The 26,776-nt window shown below is 37.9% G+C and overlaps 1 protein-coding gene across 3 annotated transcripts in view; it reads right to left on the reverse strand.

Moving 5' to 3' along the window:
- Positions 1-827: 827 nt before the first annotated feature.
- kiz (kizuna centrosomal protein) overlaps positions 828-26,776 on the reverse strand; it is a 56,764-nt gene continuing 30,815 nt past the window's right edge. For 2 of the 3 annotated variants that reach the window (XM_002939434.5, XM_012963824.2), the window contains 5 exons: positions 24,465-24,530; positions 16,538-16,651; positions 11,942-12,038; positions 4,099-4,196; positions 828-1,415 (listed from right to left, as the gene is read on the reverse strand). In XM_002939434.5, coding sequence (XP_002939480.1) covers positions 1,318-1,415; positions 4,099-4,196; positions 11,942-12,038; positions 16,538-16,651; positions 24,465-24,530 — 473 coding nt within the window. In that variant the 3' untranslated portion in view covers positions 828-1,317. The remainder of the gene's footprint in view (positions 1,416-4,098; positions 4,197-11,941; positions 12,039-16,537; positions 16,652-24,464; positions 24,531-26,776) is intronic. The other variant, XM_002939435.4, reaches the window with a different exon arrangement.

Here is a 26,776-nt window from a genome sequence, read left to right on the forward strand (position 1 = left end):
CCAGAACAAACCCCTGCCTGGTTCACCTCCCACAGGCAGCACACAGCAGGCAGAGTATGGCAAACACAGGCAGTATAGGGCAGGCAGAGTATGGCACACTCAGGAAGCATAGGGCAGGCAGAATACTGCCTGTGTGTGCCATACTCTGCTTGCGCTATACTGCCACCATCTGGACAGCACTGCCATAGATGGTTACTATTTAGTGGACTGGTAGAGGGCTGTTTTGGCCTCTTGAAATGTCAGGGCCTATTCTGAATCCCAGTCCAGACCTACCCTACAGTAAAATAATTAATAATTTTTGGTTTCGAATAAATACCGAATCCTCCACAAGTAATGTGACCAAATAACAAATTCAGTCTGAACCCTCATTTGTAGATTCTAATATATGTTAAATAGCATCATCCGTGAACAAAAAATGTAATGCTAAATTGTCCAAAGCTAATGACGTAAAGCAGGGATCCCCAACATTTTTAACACATTAGCCACACACAGATGTAAAAAGTGTTGGTGAGCCACACAAGCATCAAAAAGTTCTTTGGGGATGCCAAATAAGGGCTGTGATTGGCTATTTGGTAGCCCCAGGTGGACTGTTGGCCTGCAAAAGGTTCTGCTTGGAGTAAACTGTGTCTCTGTGCTTCCAAAACTTGTCTCCAAGCCAGAAATTTAAAAATGGGCTCATACTTTGAGGACACTGGGAGCAACATCAAAGGGGGCGGTGAGCAACATGTTGCTTAAAAGGCACTGGTTGGGGATCACTGACGTAAAGGGTTCAGGAACTGAATCCTGGATTTGTTGGATCTCTCTTTTAAACATAATTACCAACACAGTTACACAACAGCTTATTTATTTGAACTATAATAGTCTTTATGAAGCAAACACACCAGTTGTATCAGTGCAGGGCAAGAGTACATTATATTTCAATTACTTTAAAACATTTTAATTTTGTTGGTGCTAATGTCACTTTTAACAAGGTAGTGAAAAGTTGCTCACAATTTGTCAGCTTTTTTTTGTTGTTGACCTTGAATTTGTATAAATTGGCATCCAAGTGATGAGTTACTGGGCCAAATTTTTTAACACAAGTACTGATCAGTTATAAACAGAAAGCAATCTGCTAATTAAATTGGTAATCAATTCAAAAATAACAGGGAAAAGTTAAATATAACTCAATCATAATATGGTAAAGTTTACACTTGTGTGATAACACTGCAGACAGGTCAGATTTTATTACATTATACCTTCTTTTAATTGCTGTTTTTGTCTGACATACCAATAACACATCATTTAAAAAAGTAACAGCAATATTCAAGAAATTGCATTCTAGTCAAAGAGTTCATCAAAATCATCTGCACTTTCTGTTTTTGGCCTTAACATGGCTTCTATATCTGAACTGCTGTCCTCTGATTCACCCCAAAAAGCTGAAAAACAAGAATCAGTAGAGAAAGTTATGAAAAATTCATTTAAGTATAAATGTCAGGCAACAACAGACCTAATCAGGACTAAAATAATATCTGGCTGGTTTACATCCACAAGTGCAGTTGCAGTCCCTGCAATTGCCCCACAGTCACTTGCACGTAAAACCACTTTCAATAAAGGTACTTGCATCAAAATATGCTCTTTCCATATAGTTGTGTTCAGTGCCACTCAGTCCTTACAGTGCCTATTGACGCAAGGGAACCATAGAGCTACCACCTGGTCAGGAGGTGGCAGTAGCTCCAGGGTTTTCCCTGCGTCAGCAGGCACAGCAGTATCTCATCTGGCTTTGAGACCAGCATCAACAGGCTCAGAGATCAGATGGAATACACCCTCGGGTACTGAAAGAGCTAGGTCCAGTTTAACAATGGCCTCTGTTTCTGATATTCTCAGACTTTTTCAACCGGTATGGTACCTTTCGATTGGAGGAAAGCTGATGTCATTCCAATATTTAAAAAGGGATTACAATCTCAGCCTGGCAATAATAGGCTAGTAAGTTTGACATCAGTGGTGGGCAAGTTATCTGATGGCTTATTAAGGGATCACATTAAAAATGATGTCCTGGAAAATGGCATTATGAGCAGTTATCAGCATGGCTTTATGAAGGACAGGTAATGTCAGACCAATTTGATTGCTTTTTATGATGAGATTAATAAGTGCAGGCACATGTAGCCGATAGCCGCAATAAAACAAAAGACTTTGCATTTTTCTTGCTTTTTTATGCTGATATCGGCTACATGTGCCTGCACCTGAGCATATTTAATTCATTCGGCTGCAGGCACAGGTAGGAGGAGTTTTAAGCGTATTCTCTGCAATAGTTTTTCGACTTTGTGTGGCATTAGCCCAAAGTGGATAAACTCACATATCAAATGCTTGCTTATTTATTAATAATGAAACTCGTTCAAATAAAAAACTTGAATACCTCGAATTAAAAATATGGCTTGACTTTGCCTAGGACAAATCTATACAAACTCGCAAGCTTTTAGATGGAAAACTTTTTATGGGTTTTCTGCACTTAATAAATACCAGCTATTTGAGTTTTTGAACCATAATTTGAACGTTGATTAACCCTCCCCCCTAAGGGGCACATTTACTTATCCACGAACGCTCCAAGTGTTTGATCGATCCAATCATATTTTCCGCAACTTTTTCATACCTTGCGCGACTTTTTCGGATTTTTAGCGCAAAAAAATCGGATCAGTTTTGCCGTTGTTTACATTTGTTTGGTATGAAAATTTTGTGACTTTCGGATTGCCAATACGATATTATTGTGACTAATACGATTTTTTCGTAAGCATTTTCGTGATATTTGCGATCTTCAGAAATTTTCGTTTCCAATCCAAATTTTTCCCATTCGGGATTAAAACTCATGTTTTGATAAATCTGCCCCTTAGGGGCACATTTACTATGGGTCGAATCCGAGTCCGAATGGAAAAAATTCGGATTGGAAACGAACGTTTTGCGACTTTTTCGTATTTTTTGCGATTTTTTCGGCGCCTTTACGACTTTTCGGAAATTATCGCGACTTTTTCGTTACCAATACGATTTGCGTGAAAAAACGCGAGTTTTTCGTAGCCATTCCGAAAGTTGCAATTTTTTCGTAGCGTTAAAACTTGCGCGAAAAGTTGCGCTTTTTTCGTAGCGTTAAAACTTAAAAGGCGCAACGTTTTGCGCAAGTTTTAACACTACGAAAAAATCGCAACTTTTTGCGCAAGTTTTAACGCTACGAAAAAATCGCAACTTTCAGAATGGCTACGAAAAACTCGCGTTTTTCCGCAAAAATCATATTGGTAACGAAAAAGTCGCGATAATTTTCCAAAAAAATCACAAAATACCGATCATTACGAAAAAAACACAAGCGGACGCATTCCGTTCGTGAGTAAGTAAATGGGCCCCTTAGTGTTGAGAATTATTGTATACTTTAATACACCTTTAAAGTGGATCTGTTACCTTAAGAAATAATTCCAAATTGTTTTCTATTGTGTTTGTCAAGCAAAATAACTTTACTTACACTATATATATTATTTTAATCTTATTTTCTTCAGCCTTGGAATTCACAATTGCAGCAAGCAGGCCGGCATCATTTTGTGGACACTGTTATCAAAGCAGGCATTGCATGCTGCCAAAATCTTGTTTCTGTGCCAGTATGGGGGGGACCTGATACCCATGCCCATGTACTGGTTACAAAATTACATGGTGCGGAGGGAGGGGGAATGTGAGGAGGGCAGCAACATCTAAAAAGTTCTGAACTGAAAGTGAAAGTAACTCTGTGCCCCACCTCAATGTCTAAGGCATAGAGGCGGGGCAGGCAATATATGATTGACAGCTGGGATTTTTAAATGTATTTATAATGGGTTTGGATGTGGTAATAAACTATGATTTTGGGTATCTTGTTTAATTTGAAAAGGGCTTTCATTATACACCTTTTTATGTCTGGGTGACAGGTCCCCTTTAAATTCTGTAAGAACCTAAATAGACAAGAAAATGCCCTACACAGGATAGCCAAAGCAGCTTGGTCCCCTTAATTTATTCTTAATATAATGTCAGTAAGGCTCATGCACATACAAAGTTGACAGAGCTCAACTTCACAGCATTGATATTCCCAGTCACCAACAGGTAAGGGCTCACCTTTAGACTTTACAGTTGTTACCACCTTGCTAAACTTGTTATCTGTAGACATACTGTTTAACTTCAAATAATTTGGTTGAATGTCTTTGTCTTCTTTTCTAAAAAAGTAGAGAATATAGATAAAAATGTTAGTGTAATAGTTAATTGCCCATTAAACTTCATGCAGTTTTCTAGTTTTAGCTAGCATTACACACTAAACTGTAATTTAGTTGTTCCATGGTCTTCATGTTTTATTTGTTAAAGTTTTTTCATTATTTGCCTTCCTTCTCTGACTTTTAAGAACCAACGGAGCAAGCTCTCCGAAAAGGCTTTTCAGTGGCAACAGCAGAAGTCGCCAGTGGAAAGCTACATCAATTCTACATGATCTCAACAGGTTTGAGCTGGAATATTATTTCCTGATTCAGAAATGTCCCAGTTTTGTCGCATAATAATAAAGCCCTGAAAGGTGCAACTTTTTCAAGTTTTTGACAAAAAGCCCAACCTGAAAAAGTTGCAGCTTAGTAAATGCCTCTAATAAGTTCATGCAAAGGTGACTTGCCTCTTTCTTATTTAATATTCCAATTTTTTTGGAGGCAATAAAACTTATTTGCCACATTAAATCCTCAACTTATATTCAGAAGCAAACCACAGATCTACAGCATTGAGTACTGTATCGAATTGGTAGATATGGTCGAATGTATTAGATGGTCATACATTGACTGACAAAAGCTGCTGACTCTCCATCGCAATGGCTTGCTCATTTGATATCTGTCTAAAAATCAGCCAGATATCTGTCAGCACATTTCAAAATCCACTGGCGATATATTTGCTAGGAGTTTGGTGACTGCTGGTCTGTTTATTTTCAACCCAGCTGAGGTGGTTATTAAATGTGAAATATATTGCATTCCCATCCTACGCTATCTATAAGTACTTGTGGAAATTTGGCCTATTCTGCAGCCTTTGATCTCCCTCTATGCATAAAAGGATGCAATTTAGTATCCTTATTATTGCGCTTTGTACATCGCCCTATTCAATTTATCTGATGAAAAATAATCATTCTGATCTATTTTGTGCCTTGTTCATTTTATGGTGCTAAATGTGCAGGCATATGAAATTACAACTGAAACAAATAAAATGTAATGTAAAGTGTATGAATGAAAAAATGTTTTTTTCTAAAATAGTTTAATCATTAAGGCTTATCTGACTGCATGTAATGAGATATATAAGTGTTTGTTTGTGTGTGTATATGTGTACATATATAATTTTGCAAAAATCGGCACTCACCAGTCCAAAGGGCAACGGCCGGGTGATAACCCACAAAATCCATCCAAACTATAGAAAGCACTCACGGCATAGATGTCCAAAAAGTCAATCATTTATTTAAACATACTATCTACGTGTTTCAATCCACATGGGATCGTCATCAGGATATGTCCTCGTGATGATCCCATATGGATTGAACCGCGTAGATAGTATAATTAAATAAATGATTGACTTTTTGGACATCTATGCCGTGAGTGTTTTCTATAGTTTGGATATATATATATATATACATAAAGTCAGTCGAAAGCACTCACGGCTCCACACTCACATCGACATGTTTCGATCCACAGGGGATCGTCATCAGGATCCCCTGTGGATTGAAACGCGTCGATGTGAGTGTGGAGCATTAAAATCTATTTTTGATACTTTAAAACATATTGAGCCGTGAGTGCTTTCAACTGACTTTATTTTTTGGTGAGCACCCGACGTGTGGCCTTGGAGTGGTGAGTGCCGTCAATGGAACAGATATATATATATATATATATATATATATATATATATATATATATATATATATATATATATATTATAGCTATTATTGCAATATATGGACAAACAATCCCTGTTTTGCTTATAGGGGAAGGTGATGCTTGGTAACTTAATGCACAGAAATTGAAACAGGAGGCTGGACAGAATCAGCAGCACCAGTGCTAATACAGTAGCTGCAGTGAGTTAAGCTGACCTTAAAAAATCATATATCTAATCCAGGGCTGCAACTAGAGATGGGAAAAAGAGGTACGTGCCTAGGGTGCAATGTTGCAGGTACCACTTCTCCTCTTCTGTCTGTCTTCCCCTGCTCCGTGACTTCATCTCCCCACCGCTGGCATTACTGTCCCCCAGCACATAGCCATTCCATATATACTCCCCCACTGCACCCTTAACACGCATGTTCACGCTCATTCCTGTTTGCTCATGGGGGGTGCCCAGCTGGCTAGGCCTGGCACTGATTATAACCATATGGTTTTTAGGTCTACTGTTATCCAGGGCCCGTGCTGCAGATTGAAGAATCTATGATCTTTTGCAATTCAGCTGCTTTATCAAAGATCATAGATTCTGTCAATTGTGGCACTTAAAGGGTTAAAAATAAGTTTTGTTTTTTTTAAATTTATGCAGGCTTAAAAGGGACATATACCCTATATATAAATCAATGTAAAATCACTTAGAGGCCCCTTTATCAACATTTTTGTGGTTTTTTAAAACCATGATGAAACTCACTTTCTGTAAAACTATAAATGCCAAGTGATTTATTAAAACAAAGCATTTTGTTACACAAACGAAAGCATAAAAAAAACCTGAAAATCCCTAAAACCACAATGCAAGAAAGATTATCCAATTGAAAAGAGGGCAGCTGCCATTGACTTCTACATGACCTCAACAGCTTTTAGATGGTGTGTTTTTACTTTTGGATTTGTCGCAGTTTTGATGCTTAATAAATGGTGAAAATCACATTTTTTGGTGTAATAAATACAAATTGTGAAAAATAAAAAATACTTGACCTTTAGTAAATGGGCCCCTTAGAGTGTTCCTTTGAGAACTTGCAATTTTTATTCAATTTTTAATTCAATTTTTAATTTTTTTTTAAGATTTAATGATAATGTACACTGCTAATGTTATGACTGTGTAACCTAAGCACCCCCTGCATCTCCTGCTGCTCCCTATGAAACAATGATGAACAGGGGAGCATCAATAACAAAACGTTTTCAGCACTGGGCTAGTCCCACCGGCTATGCTTTGCAAGCTTACATGCGCCAGTAATAGATATAGGCATAGTACAACAGTGCCAGGAAACATCATTCCTCTAAATCTATAAATATGGCATTTTTTAAGTTATAACATATATGCACAATGTTCAGATTCATAAATAAGAGAATGATACCACTATAGCAATAATAAATGTATATGCTTTTTATTCTGTTTAACATTTAGCTAAAGAGACAAGTAATGGAAAAAATGGATAACCCTGATATAAAACTGTGTTTTATAAAAGTGTTTGGCATAAAAAATACATCTGATTGCGCATCCCATTTTGAAGATAATGATAAAATGGGATACAACAATTTGAAAAAATTTTTACTGCCATCTTATGGCCATCATGGTACACTACATGCACAAAAAAGTCCAGCTCCTGCTTACATGCTCTTTTGCTTTATGGAGAAGCAGACACTGCTAAAGGTGATCTATAATCCCCAGAGAAGAAAAGCCATCAGCTGTCTGAAATACATGTACGTGATAGATATGGCAGTCTTTCTCTACCATGTCTTTAGCAGGAAATAGGTATATAATTTCATTAAAAGAATAGCTTTACTACTGATAAAGAGAATATTTTTTTGCGACACAACCCGTTAAATAAGAAAAGCAGCACCAGTTTTCTTTCTAATTTTGTTAATAAGGATTATGATTTGGATATTAAAAAATGCATTACCTTTAAGACACAACGTTGACCTGTAAACTACTTTATAGCATCTATAGTTCAAATATAAAAAGACTGGAGAGGGGCCAAATAAATAAATAAATAAATGGAATAAGGGGCTAAAGTAGTTAGTAAGACTGACCTCTTCTGGTTCAATCAGTATCTACAGGGTAAGAGATCGCTCACACTAAAATATTACTTTTAAGGAAATCAAGCTTAATTCATAGAAGTGCTACAGAATATGCAAAATTTAACAATAAACACAAAATAAAAAAAAGAGCAACACAGAGGTTTTTTTCTATTTTCTCTGCTTTTTCAGATTTTTTTTAACCCACAGGAAAGATTGCTTTTCCTGCTCAGCCCTCTTAGTATGCACGTCAAACTAAAGGCAACTGTTTTACTGCAGAGTCTATAAAGATGGATAGAAATGAGATATGGGGGGAAATAAACTGAGTTTTAATGGTGGGAGGCAGAGCAGGGCAATGTGCAGTGAAGAGGAGGAAACAAGCGTGCACGGTCGGACAAAAGGGAACAAGTGGTCTTTACTCAGAGAGCAGCGTCCTATTTGGAATCACTCCTTTGCACATTACGCCTTTTATACCTATTCAGTCACAAAATTATTTTGCTATAGGAAATAGAGGAGCGGAAAAAAAGATTTACATTGAATGAATCTTTAATAATAAACTGTTGCGGATCTGCCTATTTCTCTTGATTTATAATACAATAAACATGGGATTCTATTAAGTCTCATGCTCTAAAGACACTGCACTGGAGAGAGAAAAAAAAAACTGAATATGAAAAGGCTCAATTCTTTCAGTCTCCAGTACCATAATAGTGAAATGAGCATGTATAAAATGTGCTAAGAGTATCTCTTTGCATCTTTTATAGCTTGTGTGTATTAATCTGTAAAGCTTATTAAGGGAGAGTCATTGCTATGCAAAGCAGCACCCAATCCCTTTCTCTTGCTTTTCAACAGAGCACAGTGTTTAGCCAATAGGACTGGCCCCCTGCCCCTCATTCGGCATTCATAACATGCAACATTTGCACAATGTATCTCTCAAAGGCTGCTGAATAGGAGGCCTTAATACTCATGTAAACAACTGCAAACCAATTACTTAATGAATCAGACCCACACATAATGAGGTGCCAGACAAAGAGCTATAAATGCATTTTTTTGCGCCCAATCCTCTGCTTTAAAGTAAAATCCCTCAGCTGTAGTTTGGACTTAACTGGCGCATCATAATTATAGGCTCCAGGACATCAGAGGAGGCCATTTTTTTTTTAATTTAGGTCCAGCGGGGTCTTCTTTGATGTCACTCATCAGCTCGCTAACAAAACAGAGCAAAGAAGACTTTTTAAAAAGTACCTCAGCAGCACTGAACTGTTATGTTTATTTTCAAGTACTGGGTTTTTGAGACCACTTGTAAAAGCAATAAAGCGCAAGAAGTGACTGCCATAAGTGGAATCTTTCAAAGTAAGCCTTAACGAAAATTGCATTGAATGCCAGTCGCAAATAAGCAACCACCTGAATTCCATGTTTTCCATGCTCCCCTCGCCTTTTCCCTTTTTTGCTGTTTCACTTGCTTAATCTCTCCCTTGCCAGGCTGATGTCAAGTATGTCTAACCATGTGGCGCTACATAACGTAAAGCAAAAACAGGCTATTATGCTTCAGCTGCTAGGCAAATAAATTATAATGGCAACGAAAACAGCATTGCATTGCCTGTGAGTATCGTATGTGCAGCTGTCCCACTGGAAAAATATTGAGCTTTTGGGCTTCGTTAGCTTCTGCTTGTTAGAGTGAGTCATACCAGCCATGTAAAAGATAGGGATCTGTATATATATTATATATAGAAACCCATTTTCCAGAAAGCTCAGAAATACTGCAATGTCATTTCCATAGTGTCCTATTTATGTCAACAATTCTTATTTTTGACTAAATAACTTTATATTTACAATAACAGTAGCTTCTACTTACAAACCTATTGGGTTTAATTGTACTTAAGGAATGGCGCTCCAAATCATTTCATTCTACATGAATGCTTGCTCAGACATGGTGAAATAAAGATAGATAAGTGACAAAACAATGTAGTAAATAAGAAAATGTGACACAAACTCTTCAATGCATAGCCCCAAATGTCCTTGTTTTTACAGTACAGAAAAATACAGTTTAGTCATATATATTAAGATACAATATTAACATAAATATTATGTTTATTCTGTACCAGTAAAGTGCTGCTCATTTTCTTTAATGCGCAATTTAAGCCAGTAATTTTTACTGCAGCGCAATAAAGGTCCAACAAACAGATTTCACCACAAGATAAAACATATAGATAGGAATTGGAAAATTGCTGGACTGAATGTATATATATTTTTTCAAAGACTGAAATTTCAGGTGAACCCTTGAATGTGTTTTACGAAGAATTTAAACAACAGCATTACATAGAATTTCAAGACATTTGCTTGTCGTGGTGAATATGGATCTTACATTTAGCCCGAAACAAGAAATCAGGGAATAAGTTAAATTAGATACAAAACTGAAAAAACAAAACAAAAAAAAATGTTAATAATAATGTTTTTAAGCTCAAAGTCCCCAGTTAAAATGAAAGCCTTGACTAACACATAAAACAGTCTCGGCTTCTGGCAATTACAATTCTTTCTATCACGGATTTCATTGTCTGGAGAAGCGTTTGGTTTTGATCTGTCTTATACATGAGACCCATTGAGCCTTCCTAAGTGGGTTCTTACTAATGGCCACTCACTTTATGAGCACGCATGATTTATGCAGATCAGCAAAAAAACAGCTTGGAATAAAGGAAGCTCTATAGTCTACATTGCTGGACAGAACTGATGGATAATTGGAGGACACAGATAAATATATCACTGTGTTCAGTGGAGGGCTGCTATGTCCATAGATCAAAATTTCATGGGTCTTGTAGTAGAGTTTTTATGAGTTGGGCACTGTACAGCTGCTGTTGCCATTCATCTGGAATGCCCTTCAAGGAATGGAAGTAATTAAGGCATTGCCACATAGGGGAAAAGTCTGTTTGATATACAGAAATTTCACATTAAATATATGGACATAGACAGTATATGATGTCATTACGATGTAAGCATTAAAATAATGATCTCATTGTATATAGTATTCTCTGATTATTTTCAAGGGGACATTATAATGCATTATGTGGGTAAATCTGTGTATAATTACAGATTATACAGGCAAAATAACATATTTCACAATTTAAACTTTTACTTTATTGCACCTGTTCTTTGATAAATATATATAAAATCTATTTTAAAATTGTGGGCAAAAGTTTAATATTCCCAGATGATTGTGTTTTATAGGTCAGTATAAAAATGTATTGTTTATTTGATTTGAATTCACTTTGTCCTATATTTAGCAAAAAGTAAATGAAAAATGTTTGCTCATTTATTATTCCCATAGAGACCACTGCTAAAGATTCGATAACTGTAACCTTCACATAAACATTTACATGCAAATGCCTCAGCTGCCCTTAAATTGTTACAAACATCAGTCAAACCCATGGTAAAATGGTAAGGATTGTGATAACAATACGTCAATGGATGTCGCTTTCATTTAATGGATTTTAAAATAGAAATCAATAAATGGGCTGTTAATTGGGGAATCACATAACAAGGAAAAATAACAGAACAATAGTGTTAATATATTTTCTGAAATAGGTACTGAGCAGAGGTTAGTTTACATCCCTTCAGCAACAACAAGAAGAAATGCAGCACTTTATTTCTTCAAGACTCCTTCTGTATTATGCCTGCTCTTAGCCTGACAACTTCCATTGTCTGCTCTCTAAGTAGTCCTACGGAGAGCAGCTGTACACACTAATTTGAGGTTCACCGAGATGTCAATTGAGTATTAAAATGGGAAAACAACAGCTGCAAAACAATACCTGATGTCTGATGTGTGATTTTGGCACTGCCCGCAAAAGTTACAACAGATTTTAGATTCTGTTATTATTACAGGCAGAAGGCATGGGAATAAATACGATCAATGAAAGGTCAGAACTTCTACAGAATGACAATAAGTTTTATGAAATAAAAATAAGATGAGAAAACACTTATGTAGCAAGCTGGCTTGTAGCGCATGTCTGTTTTACCTGGATAGGGGACTTTTTTCACTAGAAGAAAAACTTGTTTCTGAGCTCAGTTTCTTGCTTGTTTTTGCCATGGGATTGCCTTCTTCCACTGTCAGCCCTTAAATAAGAACAAGGATAGAAAAATCAGCTGTGCTAAGTTATAAACAATGCAATAAAATAAATGGTTCATACATGTTGTCTCTGAAGCACAATCTATAAAGTGCAAGGTGAAAAATATTACAAATTCTTAAGAGAAATATGATCATTCCTGGTTTTTCTATGCTTGATAAAACACATATGCATGGGATATAATGTGTGCTGCCATTCATTCTTACTGCTGATAAAATCAAATGTATTTTTAATACATTTCTAGCAGTGACACAAATAAATGATTATAAAAGGCATGCAGTTATTGTAATTAAAATCTGAAACTGGCTGATACTGGTATAAGACCTGTAATTCAGAAGGCTTGTGACCTTAGGTTTTCCAGATAACGGGTCTTTCTGTAATTTGGGTCTTTATACTTTGTCTACTAAAATTTTTTTTAATGTTAAATAAAACCAGTTTTGCCTCCAATAAGGATTAATTATATCTCAGTTGGGATGAAGTACAGGTACTGTTTTATTATAACAGAGAAAAAGGAAATCAGTTTTAAAAATGTGAATTATTGAATTAATATGGAGCCTATGGGAGATGATCTTCCCATAGTTCAGAACTTTTTGGATAATGGGTTTGTGGATAACGGATCACATACCTGTATTTATAATAGCCATGGGTAAAATAAACTGTTAAATAAACAGGCAACCATTATTTTTAATTACAACTTATTTCTATCTTGCGCTAAACATATTTTCTAACCTTTTCATAGAACCTTTCTTAGAAAAAAAAAAAAAGAAAAGAGAGGGGATTCCCTTATTTAAAGGTTGTTCTTGCAAAAGTCGCTGCCCAGTAAAGCAATGCCGACAGATATTCCAGAATATACGTAAAACCAACAAGGTTTTAGATTAAAAATTATGGCAGCCCTCTGGTGATGTTTATAAATACAGCTTAGACAAATAACGATGGCTTTCTGTGTAGAACTGTCTATATGAATTTATAGAAACAAAGTGAAAATTAACCTCACTTATTTTCTAAATTAGCTGAATCTGAAATGCCTCATAAAGCAGAGGTAATATGGGAATTGCATTTACATTTATTCTGAAATCTGCTATACAGAATGCTAAGAAATATATTGCTGTTAAATCCCGTGTTGTATATATTTCAGTTTTTAAAGTGATAATGACACATTCTTATGAAAATCTAGAGGATCATGTCAGTATTGGTAGAGGGTTGGGGCACGAACATTTATCAGCCCAGAAGTCCTGCCATGCCCCCCTACCGCCACCAGCATTACTAACCTTAGTCAACACTTGGTCTAAGTATCCTGTGTCTGCCGCACTGGACTGGAGATGGGGTGATCCTTCGATAGGCTGAAATACTGTTTTTATTTGTATCCCAATGTATAAAAGGATCGCACTGCCCCTAGTTTATTGTGACTGAAGGAAACAATGTGGACTTTTTGTCCACATTCACTTTTTGAAGTTGTCATTAGTCTGCAATTGATGCATGGAACTGTGCATGTTTCAAATTTGGCAAGTATGGGTTACTTGCAGCACGTCTTGCCTCGGTCAGTGGACAGCAATGTACGGGGATTCCCAGCTTTTGGCTGCCCCTACAAAGCAGCAATGTTCAAAATGCCCTGAGTTCCCCTGCCCTTATACCTTTTTCATCTATAAAATACTGACTTATGGGGGTGCATACAACATTTTCTATGTGCTACACATTTGAGGTGTAATAAAAAGGCACAAAGATTACCCAGGAGCAGTAACCGATAGCAACCAATCAGCAGGTAGGATTTACTGGTCACCTATTTGAAAGCAAAAATCTTATTGGTTGCTATAGGTTACTGCTACTGGGCAAACTAAGTGCCTTTTATTACATATGGGGGTATTTGTGTTATATGTACCACAAGTCAAAAACTTCTGTGCACTGTTAGGATACAGAAAACTTTGCCATCTCCAGTAACACCTTACATGAATATATTTAAATTAAGATTTCTGGCATCTACAAAATCAATATAACATGAATAAGGGCATATGCTATAGTTTTTTTTTTATACAGTGAGAGGTAAACAGGACAGCTAATTTTTCAGGTATAATAAAATAAATATATATAAAAAAAAACTGTCATAGCTATCAAGGGAAAAGTTTAATCTATCATAAAAAATATAGCAAATAACAAAGCAGTAGTATCTATTTACATATATGTCTGCGATCATACGTGTCACATATTATTGCAGCTTCAATAAAAACTGTTTCATATAAGAATAAGAAAGGTTTTTTTTTAAAAAAAAAAATTAAAGAAGAACAGCATTGAAGTCTTCAAAAACACATGAAAGGTAATCTCCTGCTGTTCTGGTGGGATTGCTTATTAATGTAAGCTGCCACTGATGATCTCTCACTTCAAAGCCACCACATTAAGCCATTAGTGTCATACTGACTAGGGACTAGGTTTTCACACACAATTAAAAAAAAAAAAAAAAAAAAAAAAAAAAAGAGATAGTAGCTGCAGGTTTGAGGTGGGAACACAGTTTTGCAAATTATTGTCAGATTTTTTTTTCTATGAATTTGTAATCTTTTGACATCTACAAACAGATTGTGAGAGCAAATGCTTAGGACTTGGCCCTGACTCAGAAGTTAGTTTTCTTGAACAATACCTAACTGTAGTAACTACTAAGATGGCAGTGACTGAGATATATCAAGGTCAGTGTTTCATGTAGTCTTTAAAAAATAAGCATGCATTACACTATTATCACCATCCTACACACATGGATGGATGGAACTGATACTCACGGGTTACAGCAGAAATTCCTCAAGGACTACAGATTCTGAAACATTGGTTGTGCAAAAAGAATGTATTAAGTTCTACAGATGCACTAACTATGCAAAATGAAAGTGTAATGTCTCCAATGTACCAGGTGTTTTCAGTGAAATTTCAGATTAATGCTAATGCTAGACGAGGCGTAGGGCGGATATTTTGGGCAAGCGGAAAAGCGCCTGCACCTGAATGAATGAGATACGCTCGGGTGCGGGCACATGTAGCTGATATACGCATAAAAACGCGAGACAATGCAAAGTCTCGCATTTTTATGCGTATATAGGCTACATGTTCCCGCCCTGAGCGTATCTCATTCATTCGAGCACATGTAGGAGGCGTAGGGTGGAATTTTCGGCAAGCGCTTTTCCGCTTGCCCAAAATATCTGCCCAACGCCTCGTCTGGCATTAGCTTAGAGTACAGAAACTGTGAACTAACAGTTATGATTACTTTGAGAACTTTATGTACAAGATATGGGCGTAATTTGCTCAGTCTATAACCCATAGCTACCAATTAACAGTTATATTTTATTACCTGGGTAATTATAAAAAGCAAACATTTGACTTGTCAAAGCTCAACTGAGAGTCAGCAACGTAGGGTTAACAGACTATAAAGGAAGTGCATAAGAAGTGCGTAGATGGTTAGGACCAGATATATTAACTTTCCTGGCAGGAAAAAAACCACTCAAATAATCGTGATTAAATTCCGCTGCGGAAAAGTCGCACAAAATTGCAAACATATTCAGATTACATTGTTAGGCAACACATTTTCTGGCAGAATAACCTTAAACCCAAAAACATAGGTATAGGTATGGGACGTGTAATCCAGAATGCTTGGGACCTGGGGTTTTCCAGATAAGGGATCTTTCCGTAATTTGAATCTCCATAACTTAAGTCTGCTAAAAATCATTTAAATATTGAATAAACCCAATAGGCTTGTTTTGCCTCCAATAATGATTAATTATATCTTAGTTGGGGTCATGTACAGATACTGTTTTATAATTACAGAGAAAAAGGAAATCAATTTTAAAAAATAGAATTATTTGCTTATAATGGAGTCTATGGGAGATGGCCTTTCCTTAAATCGGAACTTTCTGGATAACGGGTTTCCAGATAAGGGATCCCATACCTGTACTGTGTATGCCTTTGGCAATATGTCACTTCCTCTACTCACAATGTAGTACCTATGTCATTGGCAGTGAAAGGTTTAAATAGTCAGTGTATTAATGTAAATAAAAACACAAAGTATATATATATATATATATATATATATATATATATATATATGTGTGTAAAAAATGCTGATGCACACCAGGAAAATTTAATTAAAAAAAAGATACTTATTTTATTTAGATAAAATAAGTATCTTTCTTTGATTAAATTTTCCTGGTGTGCATCAGCATTTTTTACATATATATATATATATATTCAGTAAATAGAGGTGAAGAATAAGATGAAATCCAACCAGGTGCTTACACAAGCAGTGAAACTATGCATAGTCATCTACTGTTTCTAACAGATGATGCTCAAAATAGTCCAGTATACTCAGTATAGTCTGCAAGGTCTTAGTAAGAAACAACTCCCAGCATCACACACCAGCAGGAGATTGTTTTATCCTATTTTATTCAGCTGAACTGGACAATGAGTAGTCACTTTCAAAGTAACTGACAATGGCATGAAATTAATTGTACCAAAATCACCTACCAGGAATGTCAATGTCTGATATATCACTGATTTCATCCTCATCATTTTCCTCCTCGGTTTGTGTGCTGCTTTGAACACTAGTGTTTGCACTCTGTGGCACAACTCCTGGCTGGCCTGAAAGAAACAGCAGCTAAATTATTCCAAAAGCATGTTTATTACAAAACTGCTCTTCCTAAAGAGCTATTTTGGCAACCATTGGAAAAGTCCTTAAACATATAGTGAATGTTTAAACTGGTGCTGTTAATAAAGCTTCCCCCCAAGAATTCCTTTTTTGATTCATAAAAGTAAATATTTACAATTATAAATATAAAACAATTCAGATCAAGTGCAATGTACAAAATATAAATAGCCTGTGATGCTACAGGTGTAAGTAAAACAAAATTCAAAGGGAGCAGAAAGGAAAATCTTTATATATTCTTTATAATGTTAACAGTTAACTGTGTTTACTGCTCAGAATATAATATTAGTTTCCACATTGTAATGGTTTATTACAGCAAAAACATGTTTTTTGGAATCATTTAGCCCTAGGGTTGCCACCTGTCCGGTTTTTAACTTGGCCAGCACAGTTTTCAGAAGAGCTGTCCAGGAGTAAACTGCCTGTCCGGATTTCCAAATTACAAAATCCAGACATAGCGTTAAAGAGAATGGCGCAGTGATCAGCCAATCACTGATCACCACACCATAACCCCTCCCCCTGACATCATGGACCCACACCCATAACGTCACCCACCCCCCCCTTTAACACAGCAGAAGGTGGCAACATTTTTTCGCCCTCCCAATGCTGCTATTGAGCTCTAACAACCCTTAGCACAGAATAGAGTTTAACTGCTCAGTAAACACATTATGAAAAGTACTTTTCATAAATGTGGAAAGGTCCCCATACACCATAAGATCCGCTCGTTTGGCGATGTCGCCAAGCGAGCGGATCTTCTCCCGATAACCCCCACCTACGGGTGGGCGATATCAGGAGAATCCAGGGTAATTCGATCGTAGGTAGGTAGGGGGTAGGTATAGGAAAAGTCGGTCCAGGGACCGCATCAACAAGCCGATGCGGTCCCCGATCCGACTAGATTTTCTAACCTGCCCGATCGAGATCAACAGATTGGTTCAACAGGCCCGTCGGGAGTGACCTACATGGGCCGAGCTGCTGAATCGGTCCAAGGGACAGATATCGGCAGCTACTATCGGACCGTGTATGAGGACCTTAAGTTTACTAGTTTCCTGGCTGTCAAAAAAATCTTAATAACCTGTAAAACATACATAACTGAAGAGAATCCATGAACTGATGAGAATCCATCTGGATTTGTCAGTTTAATAGTTAAAGGGGTTGTTCACCTTTTAGTTAACCTTTAGTATGATGTAAAAAGTGCTATTCTGAGACAATTTGCAATTGGTCTTCATTATTATGTTATTATTGGTAGTTTTTTAAAATTATTTTACTTTGTGTTCCGCAGCTCTGTAGTTTCAGCAGTTATCTGGTTGCTAGGCTCCAGTAACCAAGGAGTGGTTTGAGAGAGTGACTGATATATGAAAATGAAAGGGGATGCATAGAAATATAAATAATAAAAAGTAACAATTAAATTAAATTGTAGCGTCACAGAGCAATCATTTTTTGGCTGCTGGGTTTAGTGACCCCCATTTGAAAACTGAAAAAAAGCAGAAGGCGGCGGCGAATAATTCAAAAACTATCAAAGATAAATTGAAGACCAACTGAAAAGTTGCTTATAAGTGGCCATTCTGTAACATATTAAGGTGAACTACCCCTTTAAATAATAAATCTGCCCCTATATACAAAAAAATTCACTAAAGTGTACAGGTATGTTATCCATTATCTGGAAACCCACAATCCAGAAAGCTTAGAATTACAGGAAGGGCATTCCTCATGGACTCTATTTCAATCAAATGATTCAAATGTGTACTTGATCCCAACTAAAATATAATTAATCCTTAAGGTGGCCACACACATGGCGATTTTCGATCGTTCCAACCCGCCACTGATGTTCAGGGCTGAAACGTCAGAAATGGAGGTAGAAACAATAGGATTTCTAACTCCTTCTGCCGATTCAGCCCTGAAGGCAGATTTTGCTCAGGTGCCTTTAATGGTGCCCGATCAAAATCTTTTAACCTGGCCGATCGCCTCCTGCGATATCGGTCGTCTCGCCGAGTTGCCATACACGCACCGAATATCGTACGAAACGAGGTTTCGTACAATATTATTGGTGCCTGTATGGCCAGCTTTACTGAAGGCAAAACAATCATATTGGGTTTATTTAAAGGGGTTGTTAACGTTTCAGTTAACTTTTAGTATGATGTAGAGAGAAATACTCTGAGACAATTGGTCTTCATTTTATATTATTTGTAGTTTTTTTAATAATTTAAATTTTTGTTCAGGAACTCTCCAGTTCGGAGTTTCAACAGCCATCTGGTTGCTAGGGTCCAAATTACATAAGCAACCAGGGAGTGGTTTGAATGAGAGACCGATATATGAATAGGAGATGGCCGCTATTTGAAAGCTACAAAGAGTTTGAAGAAGGAAAATAATTCAAAAACTATATGAAATAAATAATGAAGATCAATTAAAAAGTTGCTATGAATTGGCCATTCTGTAACATACTAAAAGTTAAATTAAAAGGTAAAGCACCCCTTTAATGTGTAAATTATTTTTTAGTAGACTTACAGTATGGTGATCCAAATTACCTAGAGACCCCTTAAAAACCCTAGTTTCTGTGCATTTTAGATAACAGGTCCCGTACCTATATTGGATTTTTAATATATATGCTTCACAAATAGTCTAAACATTTTATGTACAGGTATGGGACCCGTTATCTAGAAAGCACAGCGATGTAACTGGTGGTTTGATAAACTTCAGTCACTCATTACTGCTGTGCTGCAAGTTGCAGGGTATCATCCCCTTCCCTTCCCCCCCAGTAAGACAGTCAGCTCCCTGACCCCTCACTGCCTAATGGGCTAATAGCACCACTGGTACTGGTCTGAATTTTAGCACCGCTGGTACCGGTCTGAAGTAGGTAAACATTCAGTTGCCTATACTGCCTCCCAATATTTAGGGAGGTTTCAGGCATTTTTCTGCCAGCTAAAATACACTGTGAAAAACTGACCCATGTGCCATTAGCCTCAATTAGCTTGTACAGTAAAGCATATATAGAAACAGACACACAGTATGCACTTGTAAAAATGGTACATTGACCTCTATGAATAATAACTCCAGATCCTAAATACATTAAATACATTATACAGTGAAGGGCACAAGTAGTGGTTCCCAAAATGCATTAAATACAGTGTGAGACAGAGGATATTGGCACCACAAAGACAGCAGGAACTTTAGCTGCAAATACACTAAATACAATGAAAAGCAATGATTTCTGAATCCTAGACCTCCTGGCCCTTCCAAAAAGCAGGTTTCATCTAAAGGCTGAAAAATATTTCAGCATTGTAGCAATCAAAACAAATTCAGAAATCGTTTGCATTGATAAATATGTTTCCATGCCCTATCTAGTGGTAGACATGAGAATAGCAACGCTGTTTGCTATTATATGACTTGGGTCAAGGTGCACTGAGCAGAAGAAACAATAGCTCACGGCATTATAGTGTAGAAAAAGTCAATCAAGGCGTTTCAATGACGATCTTGTGGGGATCGAAATGCGTTGATGTGGTGACTAAATAAATACATGGATTTTTTCTACGCTATAATTCCGTGAGTGCTCTCTTTACACATATTTTATATATATATATATATATATATATATATATATATATATATATATATATATATATACTTATATATATAAACTGTGTCCTGGTACATCTAACAAATATGAGATAGTAGATAGAGTACAGAAGTATTGGAGGCTGGAGGTAGTAATAATGAGGTGAAATAGGAAACATATATTAAAAGTAATAGGAAATGGTAAAGTAGAAGAACAAGCCACCACTAAAATTTGGATTTATAAATTTCTTTAAACGGTACATGAAAAAAAAACAAATAAAATACTATTTTTTGAAGTATTGTAAAAATTAGGAAAAAATAACATGCTTGAGAAAGTGTGGCTGTTTCAATTTGCAGGAGATTAATTGACAATGCCTTGGCTTTGTTGCTCAGTGATTTGCACCCCACTGTGCTTTTGCTGTGGATTCTTCCACACAACTACAAAACGGCTGACATGGGGAGATTTTTCAAAATTCATTATTTCATGGCAAAACTAAAACAAGTTAGATGTTCATTTAAAGTGGCAAATCCTAAAAGACGACAAAAATCTGTGTGAGTTTGGGATTCTGTCATGATTTTTATGGTGTATTTTTTATTTCTAAATTACACTGTTTACATAGCAAATAATTCACCCTACCATTTAAAATGTTATTCTTAAACCAACCAATGTATCTTTTTTTTTGCTGTAATATTGATGTGTAGGTGCCATCTCAGTCCATTGTGCCTGAGTCTGAACTTTCAGAAAGAGCCAGCGCTACACATTGGAACTGCTTTCTTGTTTCTTCTACTCCCATGTAACTGGAGGAGTCCCAAGCCAGACTTGGATTTCTTAAGGTGGCCATACCTTGCCAAGTGGGTGGATCTTCTCTGGATATCCCTACCTACAGGTGGGCGATATCAGTTTAATTCGATCCAAACCTGCCCATTTGAGATCTGACTGATTTCAGGCCAGATGACGGTCAGGCAGGCCCATCATTAGTGCCCATACATGGCCGTGTGTGTCCACCTTTACTACTAAGTGCTATTCTGATACCTACTGGGAGCTGCTATCTTGCTACCTTCCCATTGTTTTGCTGATCGGCTGCTAATATCACTTTAACTTGCAGTAAAGTGAGACTGGTTTATCAGAGCACAGGTCACATTGCTGTGGCACCCTGGGAAATTAAGAATATGGCTAGTCCCATGTGAAATTTCAAAATTAAATTTTGAAAAATCTGTTTGCGTTTTTGAAAAATGCATTTCAATGCAGGATTCTGCTGGAGAAGCTCTATAAACTAAAGCATAAAAAAATGCACCCCATAAAAGTATTCCTTTATTAATTTCTTTTATCACTAAAATTGAATGTTTAATATAATCAGATACAATTTTTGAGGTGCTGCACATGACAAAAAGTAGCTTCATTCCCATTTCCTATGCTTCTAATAGATGTAGGGGGCAGGCAGAGTATGGCACACACAGGCAGGGTAGGGCAGGCAGAGTATGGCACACACAGGCAGGGTAGGGCAGGCAGAGTATGGCACACACAGGCAGCTAAGGGCAGGCAGAGTATGGCACACACAGCCAGCATAGGGCAGGTAGAGTATAGCACACACAGGCAGCATAGGGCAGGGAGGGTATGGCACACACAGGAAGGGTAGGGCAGGCAGAGCATGGCACACACAGGCAGCTAAGGGCAGGCAGAGTATGGCACACACAGGCAGCATAGGTATGACACACACAGACAGCATAGGACAGGCAGAGTGCTGCCTGTGTGTGCCATACTCTGCTTGCCCTATGCTGCTTGTGGGAGGTGAACCTGGCAGGGGTTTGTTTTGGGAGTTTGTTAACAGTTGAAAATAGCCATTAAGTGGTCCCTAAAATGTGTAATTATGTACTGGGGGTTGCTATCCACAGGGGAGGAGAAGGCATATGGAATATAAGGGTATATCTTAATATGACATAATATAATCCTTTCACATATGAATGACAGTTGATATCCCCACAGTAAGGACTAAGCATTTGGGATTTTGCTGTGCTACCACCATTGTGATGAAATAGGTGTGGTTTGAAGTGGGTGTGGTTTCAAAAAGGGGAGTAGTCAAAACTGGCTTCCATTAGCGGCCCTCCACCATGTATGCTAGAGAAATTCCGTCCATTGGCACCGCAGAAGTTGGACAGCACTGCAATAAGGATTAATTATATCTCAGTTGGGATCAAGTACAAGGTACTGTTTTATTATTACAGAGAAAAAGGAAATCATTATTAAAAATTAGAATTATTTGCTTATAAAGGAGTCTATGGAAGATGGCCTTTCCGTAATTCGGAACTTTCTGGATAATGGGTTTCCGGATAAGGGACCTATACCTGTATAAATAAATAATAAAAACATTTTTTTTTCCTGTTTTTGTGTTTTGAACACAAAAAAAAGTGTGTGCATTTTTTTACCCTGCTAAACAGGGCAAACAGTTACATTGAAGGAACATATGTATTTCTTGTGAGGTAGATAATCACCCTGCATAATGAACTCCTGGTAACAAACAGTTACAGCAGTGAGTGAAGGGAGGGAATTGTATACTGGTAATTTAATAATCTATCTTGCAAGGACCAAACACAAAGAAACTTCAATGTCCCTATTTAGCACAAGTAATAACATACCGTATTTTTCGCCCTATAAGACGCTCCGGAATATAAGACGCACCCAATTTTAAAGGAGGAAAATCTAGAAAAAAAAGATTCTAAAGCAAATACTGTAGTAAAATATTTTATATCAACTGTATAAAGTTAATTGTCTCTGGGCTCGCACATAATGAGGCTTCCCCCAGGGCCCCCCCCAAGCATCCTTCAGCTTCCCCCAGGGCCCCCCCAAGTATCCTTCAGCTTCCCCCAGGCCCCCCCCCAAGTATCCTTCTGCTTCCCCCAGGGCCCCCCCCAAGTATCCTTCAGCTTCCCCCAGGGCCCCCCCCAAGTATCCTTCAGCTTCCCCCAGGGCCCCCCAAGTATCCTTCAGCTTCCCCCAGGACCCCCCCAAGTATCCTTCAGCTTCCCCCAGGGCCCCTCCAAGTATCCTTCAGCTTCCCCCAGGCCCCCCCCAAGTATCCTTCAGCTTCCACCAGGGCCCCCCCAAGTATCCTTCAGCTTCCCCCTGGCCCCCCCCAAGTATCCTTCAGCTTCCACCAGGGCCCCCCCAAGTATCCTTCAGCTTCCCCCTGGCCCCCCCCCCCAAGTATCCTTCAGCATCCCCCAGGGCCTCCAAGCATCCTCCAGCTCCCCCACGGCACCCACAGCATACTTCAGCTTCCCCCCCGGACCCCCAAGCACCTTCCATTTCCCCCCAGCGGCCTCCGGCTCCTGTGATGTCTTCCTCTGTGCCGCGGCTCCCAGCTGCTTCTGTGCTTTTATAAGGTTGCGCCCTGTGCGTGTGACGTCAGTACGCACGGGCGCAACCTTATAAAAGTGAGTATGCGGCAGAGAGCCGCGGCACATAGAGGAAGGAGCATTCTCCGTATAAGACGCACAAACTTTTCCCCCCAAGTTTTGGGGAAGAAAAAGTGCATCTTATACGGCGAAATATACGGTAGATGTTTTTACAATTAACAGGCACTCAAGTCAACACACAGATAGGTACGTATCACAATGCATAGGTCACATTTGACATTGGGAGGCCCATTTAACAACATTCAGATATTCCTGGTTTTATACTTTTCAGAAACCATGACTAAACACGTTTCCAGTCAGTCATTCATCAAAAGATTTGATTTGAAAAAGCACAAATGAAAAAAAGTAGCAGAGAAAAGGCCAAAACCAAAACTTTTCTGATTTGTCGCACAAAAACGTGACTTTTTCTTATTGTCAAACGAAAGTCAGCGTCAAAAAAACCACGAAAACCTCTACAACCGTGAAGCAAAGAAAGATCTTCCAGTTGTAAAAGGGACATCTGCCATTGACTTCTACATGATCAAGGTTTTAGTGTATTTTTTCATTTGTATTTGTTGCAGTTTTGTTGCATAATAAATTATGACAAATTGTGGGATTTTTTCTATGACGAAATGGGGCTTTGGCATCAAAAAACCCAAACCAAAAAATGAGTATTAGTAAATGCCCCTTTATTGTCGTAAACAAACTGATTACTATTCATATACAAAATTTAGCAAATATCCTTTAACATTTATTTTTTTACAACATGCAACAAGCCTGGAGTACACATAATCCAAGAATCCCTTTTACCTGTAATTTTTTTTTTTTCTGTGAAGTTTTCTTTTTTCTTGTCATCTGCACGTGAGCTTATGACATCTGTATGTTGAAACAGAAAATAATGAAACATTTCAAAGCCTGCTCTGACCAGCCTGGCTTAGTTGCAGTTAAGCCCCGTGCTTTGAATATTTTTTTCCCCACATACTGTTGTTATCTCAAGTTTATTGATCTAGCCTTCTCCTTTTTAGCTCTCAAAAGAGATGCCTACTGTGAACTTTTTTTTATCAAATACGTTCCTTCTAGGTTTGTTTCAGCTGCCATAAAAATGATTGTGCAAGCTGGGCTTCTTAAATTATTTATACTCTAACTAGATGAAATAAAAACCGCTATATAAATACCAGCAATGCCTCTCTTAATAGCACGACAGCTACCGAAAGCCACCAAACTTAATTAGCCGGAATCAAAGTTGCTTTCTGCACAGTGAATAAAACAAGCATGCACTCAAATGACCGAAATCAATGTGCCCAGCTTAATAATATAAAGAGTTTTTCATCCTAATTGCCCAGCTCTTTAGATTTTGATGAGATGGATACTGAGGAAGATAACCCAGTGAGTGTATATTACCCAGTCATTATCCCAGACTAAACTTTGATTATTAAAATGGATTGTTGGCATATATGTACAGCCAGCATAATTGCTTTCTCTTTCCCAGTCTTGACATAATTAAAATATATCATGTGGTGACTACTACTACTGTTATTATTCTGGTACAATATTGTGGGAAAGATGGTGGTTTTGTTTGATATTTGATGTCAATATCTTCATACTTTTAAAAAAAAAAAAAAACTACCCTTTCTGCTTGTAAACTGTAATCCCTGCTAATGACTTTGTTCCACAACTCAGAGCAGACGGTATATGTATAGTTTTGTAAGTTCAGTGTCACCAGGGTAGGCAGCACTTGCCAGTCTCAGTCTTGCAATGGATTAAAAGCTCACAGTGTAAGGGCCAGGTCTTCAGAGGAGCTAGAAAAGCTTGCATTCTAGCTGGTAGTGTAATGTATGAGATGCATACATCTCTGTGGCTGGTGGGACTGCTTACCTTTGTGTACGCTTTAAATGGTATCAAAACTGCCCCCCTGCATCATTTACACCTCAGATTCAGGTAATTTGCTGTATACCTTGCATTGTTCACACCTGTAAGACTTTGCAATGTTCACACCTGTAAGATCTTGCAATGTTCACACCCGTAAGACCTTGCAATGTTCACACCTGTAAGACTGAATTATTTACAAATACAGTATAATTGGAGAGCAACAGCACTCAAAAATCTGAATAGTCTCCAGAGGTGTAAATGATCAATTAGTTATTAGCAACAAGGGAGAAGAAAGTGATTAATCCTAGGACTCCAAAGGAGTCTGTACTGGGCATATAGGGATTATACAGGGGAAAGGCTCCCTCATTCCCCTGTCTAATCCCTATCTGCCCAGTACAGAGCACTGGGGCAGACTTTTAAGTGGCACTTAATCATGCCCCTTATTTTAGATAACTTGACATACCTTTTAATTATGTATATTAAAGGTTAAGTTTTAACTTTTGTTCCTTTGGAGTCCTAAGATTAATATACCAGTGGGTGGTGCAGAGGTTCTATTTGCTGATCACTTTCTGTGATTTATTTACAACTCAGACTGTAAACGTCTGCATTGTTCAACTGCAGACAGACTGCAGGAGCAGCACAGGCAATGTGTCACTGTATGTACTCCAGTACAAACTGTTCAGCTTTGAGTGGTCATGATCAGTGACTTGCAAAGTCATAGTTGCATAGTCATGATAGGTTTCCCTGTTTCCTTTCCTACTCTGCCTGCCTTGCTCTATCCTGCCTATGTGTGCCATACACTGCCTGCCCTATGTTGCCTGTGAGTGTCATACTCTGCCTGCCCTATGCTGCCTGTGAGTGTCATACTCTGCCTGGCCTACCCTGCCTGCCCTATGCTGCCTGTGTGTGCCATAATCTGCATACCCTGTGCTCCTTGTGTGTGCCATACTCTGTTTACCTGTGAGTGCCATGCTGTGCCTGCCCTATGCTGATGGGGGATATACCTGCAGTGAGCACCAACCATTTGGGTTTTTGCTGTGCTACCACCATTAATTTGGGTATGGCCCTAAAAGCTCCTGTGATAACGTGGGTGTGGTTTGAAATGGAGGAGTGGTCAAAACTATCTTCCATTATTGCCCACTACCACACAGGCTAGAATAATGCACCCCCTATTGTAAAATAAAAGGATATTATAAGTCACCAAGGATTTCCATGACCATATAAAAGCATGAGGCGAAAGGTCTAGTGCTTTT

The sequence above is a fragment of the Xenopus tropicalis genome, chromosome 5, assembly GCF_000004195.4.
Source record: "Xenopus tropicalis strain Nigerian chromosome 5, UCB_Xtro_10.0, whole genome shotgun sequence".
NCBI classification, from domain to species: domain Eukaryota; kingdom Metazoa; phylum Chordata; class Amphibia; order Anura; family Pipidae; genus Xenopus; species Xenopus tropicalis.